Consider the following 2,679-nt stretch of genomic DNA (forward strand, 5'->3'; position numbering starts at 1 on the left):
CCAAAAAAAAAAAAAAAAAAAGGAATTGCCAAGAAGCACTGTACTCTAGTAGATAAAGTTGTTTCTTACGGGAGTACAGGTTAATAATTAAACAAATAAACAGAGTATGGTGGGTACAGGTTTCTCACTGTTGGAGTGGGAGTTTACAGATAAGCAAGAGAAGGATCTATGTGGTAATGGATTAAAGTTGGAGACATCAGTGAGAACAAATGTTTAATATAGGTACAGATGGTTACACATAGAAATATTTATAGATATGTATATATGCAGAGGTTAGTACACATACATATATTTCTTTGCTCTGTTGGCTGAGAGGATCTAGAATTCAATGATACCTCAGTAGCAAAAAGTACACTTAGTGTACTTGGTCTTGGTTTCTAATATCATTTTCCAATAAAAGGAACCAAAGTTTCTTGGAGTATTGGTTGGTTCTAGGACTAGAACCAGGAAATATACACGAGAGGAAATATACAATATGAGTCTGGAGCATCTTATAGTGCCAAAAAGTAAAAAGTGCTTAAAATCAAACAAAATCCTTGATATGGATTTTCCAAAAATTAAATAAAACAAAAAATAAAATAATAAAATAAAACAAAATCTTACAATGATTGGGGTATGTCAATGTGACACAAGAGCCAAGCGAATGAGCTCCCAGTGGCCAAAGCTGGAACAATTTGAGAAAAAAATAAAGTAGTACTGCATTATAACACAAAGTATAAAATAAATATCCTTGAGTCCTTATTGATATCAATGATTGAATAAATTCATAAATAGGAGAAAAGAGATAAATCTCCCATGCAGAAGAATTCTTTAAAAAATTATGTAGATACTCCACCCCCAAGGAGGAAGAACATAAGTAACTCCCCACCTTAAGTGTGGGCTGCACAGAGTGACTTCCTTTCAAAGAGTACAGTATGAAAATAGGGGGAAGAGTAACTTTTCAGTAGAGAAACCAGACAAACACTACTTCAACTACATGGTCAAGGTCAACATCAACAGTCATAAGTCATGTGATTTGATGTGATGAAAATAGCAGTTTACCTCTGCAATGTTCCTCCAAAAACCCATAACCCAAGTCCAATTATGAGGAAAACAGCAGACAAATCCTAATTGAGTGACATCTTGCAATATACCTGACCAATACCCTCACCAAACTGTTAAGGACATCAAAAATAAGGTCTAAGAAACTGTCACAGCAAAAAGGAGCCTAAGAACATATAACAATTCAATGCAATGTATTCTGATGGGATCCTAGAGCAGAAAAAGGACATTAGGTAAAAACTAAGGAAATAGGAATAAACTACAGACTTTAATTATAGTAAAATGTCAATATGGGTTCATTAATTATATCAAGGTACCAAACGAATGCAAGATGTTAATAATAGGGGAAATGGTATGCAAGATGAGAGTGATATGAGAACTCTCATACTATTTTTGCAATGTTTCTGTAAATCCAAAACTGTCCTAAAAAAAAAAATCTATTAATGTCTTTAAAAGCCACTGTTGGCCAGGCATGGTAGTTCATCCCTGTGATACCAGCACATCGAGAGGCCAGGGCAGGAGGATCTCTTGAGGCCAGAAGTTGGAGACCAGCCTGGGCAACACAAGGCCCCATCTCTACAAAAGTGTAAAAATTAACCAGGCGTGGTGGCATGCACCCGAGGTCCTGGCTACTCAGGAGGCTGAGGCAGGAGGATCACCTGAGCCCTGGAGTTGAAGTGAGCTATGATTGTGCCATGCCCTCCAGCCTGGGCAACAGAGCGAGACCCTGTCTCCTATGTAGACCCTTTCTATAGATACATAAAGCCTGGAAGAACAGTGGCTATATATACGGCCATCGTCAGTTGGCTATATATATAGCCACTGTCACTGTTATTCCTCTGTCAGTTGCAGAGGAAGTGAATCCTAATTAATATGCCTCTCACTCCCAAAATTACTATAGACAAAACATTCAAAGCCTTACGTACAATTATGGAGGGTCCATGCTGGATTGAATTACATCCTCCTAAAATTCTTATGTCCTCCCAGAATTCCCAGTATCTCTGAATGTGACTGTATTTAGAGATAGGTTATTTAAAGAGGCAATTAAGTTAAAAAGGGGTTATTAGGGTAGGCTCTGATCCAATATGATTGGTATCCTTATAAGAAGAGGAAATTAGGGCACAGATATTGGCACAAAGGAAAGACCATGTGAAGACACAGGGAGAAGATGGCCAGATGAGAGAGGCTTCAGAAAAAAACCAATCCTGCTGACATCTTCATCTCAGACTTCTAGCCTCCAGAAGTGTGAGAAATAAACATCTGTTGTTTAAAGCCACCCAGTCAATGGTATTTTGTTATGGCAGCCTTAGCAAACTAATACAGCCACCAAGTTCATCCACGTATTATCAGACCATTTTATAATACAGGAAAGTGGAGCTCAAAGAGGTGTTTGGGTTTTGTTGTTGTTAACTCCAACACCATGGGAACTATAGGGCACTGCCCCGAGACACTCACCCACAACTTTAAGTTGAACCATTCCCTGTGCCTTCAGAGGGGTGACAACCACCTCACATCGGTACTCTCCTGCTTCCTCCAGCTGGACTCCAGGCAGCTTCAGTGAGGCGTCCCCACTCTTCAGCCTCCATAGAGACACATTGGCTCCAGGTCGGAATGCCTTTTGGTGATCTCCAAAAAATT

The 2,679-nt window shown here is 39.0% G+C and overlaps 1 protein-coding gene across 1 annotated transcript in view; it reads right to left on the minus strand.

The window, feature by feature from the left end:
- NCR3LG1 (natural killer cell cytotoxicity receptor 3 ligand 1) overlaps positions 1–2,679 on the minus strand; it is a 30,293-nt gene that overhangs the window by 20,975 nt on the left and 6,639 nt on the right. Inside the window, exon 2 of the mRNA XM_011992965.1 lies at positions 2,497–2,674. Within this exon, the coding sequence (XP_011848355.1) occupies positions 2,497–2,674 (178 nt within the window). The remainder of the gene's footprint in view (positions 1–2,496; positions 2,675–2,679) is intronic.

This window comes from Mandrillus leucophaeus, unplaced genomic scaffold (genome assembly GCF_000951045.1).
Source record: "Mandrillus leucophaeus isolate KB7577 unplaced genomic scaffold, Mleu.le_1.0 Scaffold420, whole genome shotgun sequence".
NCBI classification, from domain to species: Eukaryota; Metazoa; Chordata; class Mammalia; order Primates; family Cercopithecidae; genus Mandrillus; species Mandrillus leucophaeus.